Source organism: Mandrillus leucophaeus, unplaced genomic scaffold (genome assembly GCF_000951045.1).
Source record: "Mandrillus leucophaeus isolate KB7577 unplaced genomic scaffold, Mleu.le_1.0 Scaffold497, whole genome shotgun sequence".
NCBI lineage: Eukaryota > Metazoa > Chordata > Mammalia > Primates > Cercopithecidae > Mandrillus > Mandrillus leucophaeus.
The window spans coordinates 813,942-816,893 of NW_012105331.1; the positions used below are offsets into that span (position 1 = coordinate 813,942).

The following is a 2,952-nucleotide window of genomic DNA, read 5'->3' on the forward strand; positions in this document are numbered from 1 at the left end:
CCTGCTCTTTTCCCAGGCAATCTACTTACAGTCACAGATGCTTAATACAGTAGCCATCTCAGTCAACAGTTTTCTAGTAAGAAAGTGGCTTGTTGGTACACAGTTGGGAAATATGCAGTTCGAAAGGAATACACTTTTTTAGGCCAGGCTTGGTGGCTTATGCCTGTAATCCCAGCCCTTTGGGAGGCCAAGGCAGTTGAATCACTTGAGCTCAGCATTCGTGACCAGCCTGGGTAACACAGCAAAACCCCGCCTCTTTTTTTGTTTGTTTTTAAATTTAATTTTTAAAACTATATTAAAAGAAATAAAGTTTTTTAACCTAAATTTTGTGTTGAGCCCAGACATAATGAGCAGGGCCAGGATTTGCACAGGAGGGAGCAGAGTTTAGAACAAAGTTGTTGAAAAGTATTCAGAAGTAGTATTAATAATATGTCGTAGATTGCATATAACTAGGGGGAGACAGTAAGGTTGACAAGAGATTGCCCAGCAAACAACAGTTGCAGTTCTTTTCCTCTTCAACTTCTGTCTCTGTTATTAGCTCTGTGGCCTAGCAAGAGTTGAGACAATATTTTGTTATCTTAAATAAAGGTAGGACAAAGTTATGCCTTGAATTTCTTTTGAGTCCTTTATAATACATTGATGAGCATAGACTAGGCATATAGTAAATGCTAAGTTGATTGAGAGGAGAATTTAGCATTTGCATTTAAGAGAAGTGGCCAGGTGCGGTGGCTCACGCCTGTAATCCCAGCACTTTGGGAGGCCAAGGTGGATGGGTTGCCTGAGCTCAGGAGTTCGAGACCAGCCAGGGCAACACGGTTAAACCCCGTCTCTACTAAAATACAAAAAATTAGTCTGGCCTACCAGCATGTGCCTGTAGTCCTCGCTACTCGGGAGGCTGAGGCAGGAGATTTGCTTGAACCCGGGAGGCAGAGGTTTCAGTGAGCAGAGATCACGCCAACTGCACTCCAACCTTGGCAATAGAGCAAGACTCTATGTCTCAAAGAAAAAGAGAAGCTAATTTTTAGAAGTACTTTACTGTCTGTAAGTTGATAATAGTAAGTTTGTAAGAAGCTTTGGTTTTAGTTTGAAATTTATTGTGTCAATATAATTTTCAAATTAGGTAATATAAACATCCACAAGTATTAATTTGTTTATATAATAAATGTCATCTCTTTCAGCAATTTTGCCTGCAGAAAAAAATGTTTCAAAAGTTAGTGGTTGAGAACAGATCATCTCTGGAGGGTAGCATTTAAGAGGTTTTTACTTTCTAGATGACGTATTTCTTTTTAGGGTACAGTTTTTAAAAAGTACATTACTTGCTATAACAAGATATCTTAGAAAAATAATAAAATAAAAATATTTTAATAAATAAAAATACATTGCTTTCTTCAGAAACACATTTAAATTGGTGTTAGAGAGAGATTTTTTAAATAACTGTGCTTGGCTAAGATTTGCTAAAGTTCCTTTGTGTTTGTACAGGGAAAACTTGAAAGCAGTGACAACTGAAGATAGAGAAATGAGAAAAAAGAAGGAAGACTATCTAACTTTCAGTCCTCTTACAGTTGTCATATTTGTGGTCATCTGCTGTGTTATGATGGTCTTACTTTATTTCTTCTACAAATGGTTGGGTAAGAAGTCATATTTTATGTTCGTTACTGTTAACATGCATTCTTTTCACTGACTATTACTAGATTTATCTTTTCCTTTAAGCCATTCTACCTGGAAAACTTATGTGAATAATTTGGTTAATAATAATTTTTTAAGTTGTCTCACTGACTAATACTAGATTTATCTTTTCCTTTAAGCCATTCTACCTGGAAAACTTATCTGAATAATTTGGTTAATATTATTATTTTTTTAATTATCAGTGTTAGGTCTCTGTTACTCTGAGATATAAATATTCAGATTAAAAATACACTATGTGCCAGGAGCAGTGGCTCACGCCTGTAATCCCAACACTTTGGGAGGCCAAGGTGGGTGAATCACCTGAGGTTGGGAGTTTTAGACCAGCCTGACCAACATGGAGAAACCTTGTCACTTCTAAAAATACAGAAATTAGCCGGGCATAGTGTTGCATGCCTATAATCCCAGCTACTCGTGAGGCTGAGGCAGGAGACTCGTTTGAACCTGGGAGGCGGAGGTTGCGGTGAGCCGACATTGCGCCATTGCACTCCAGCCTGGGCAACAAGAGCGAAACTCCATTTCAAAAAAAAAAAAGTACGTTATGTTTTCAGATAAGAACACTTCTTCATGGATGAGTTGAAATAATTGCCATGGTCCCTAAGTTTTCCTCTCTGTAGATGAAGAATGATATAGCTCAGTATCTAAGCAGTGGATTAAGGAGTTCTTGGTGGCTATATTTAGTTACATGAAATAGAAGATTATTCAAATTACTGATGTATTGCCTCTACTTACTCCCAAAGTGTAGTTTATCTTTTGTCAATTTGCAAATGAAAATGTTTTATTGCTTGAATTTTATGTTACTTATATAAACAGGATCATATTATATCTGAAGACACACAGGTACTTCCTGTGGTCTAGAGAGTGACTAGTCCTTTTTTTCCTTGAAGACAGTGGGAATAGGAACTATAATGGCTTGTCCATCTCCTGAACAGTCTTATTAATGGCTTAACAGAATGAAAATTTGCCATCCCTGGACAGTATGCAGCACAAAGAGAAGGGAGACTAGGGAAAAAGGAGTGTACCTGATAAGAACTAGCAAAAAGCCCTTGTGAGAACCACCAAAGGCTACTATGTATAGCATTAGCATAAATTTCTGGACTAGAACCACCAAAGGCTACTATGCTTATGTGTATAGCATTAGCGTAAATTTCTGGACTAGAAAACTAGGGCCTAGGATTGTTTCATTCAGCTTTTTTTTTTTTTTTTTGAAACAGAGTCTTGCTCTGTCACCCAGGCTGGAGTGCAGTGGCGCAATCTCGGCTTACTGCA

The 2,952-nt window shown here is 37.7% G+C and overlaps 1 protein-coding gene across 1 annotated transcript in view; it reads left to right on the forward strand.

The window, feature by feature from the left end:
* The window catches only part of SPPL2A (signal peptide peptidase like 2A), a 78,336-nt gene that overhangs the window by 46,385 nt on the left and 28,999 nt on the right, over positions 1-2,952 (forward strand). The window contains exon 6 of the mRNA XM_011995752.1: positions 1,480-1,628. Coding sequence (XP_011851142.1) covers positions 1,480-1,628 — 149 coding nt within the window. The remainder of the gene's footprint in view (positions 1-1,479; positions 1,629-2,952) is intronic.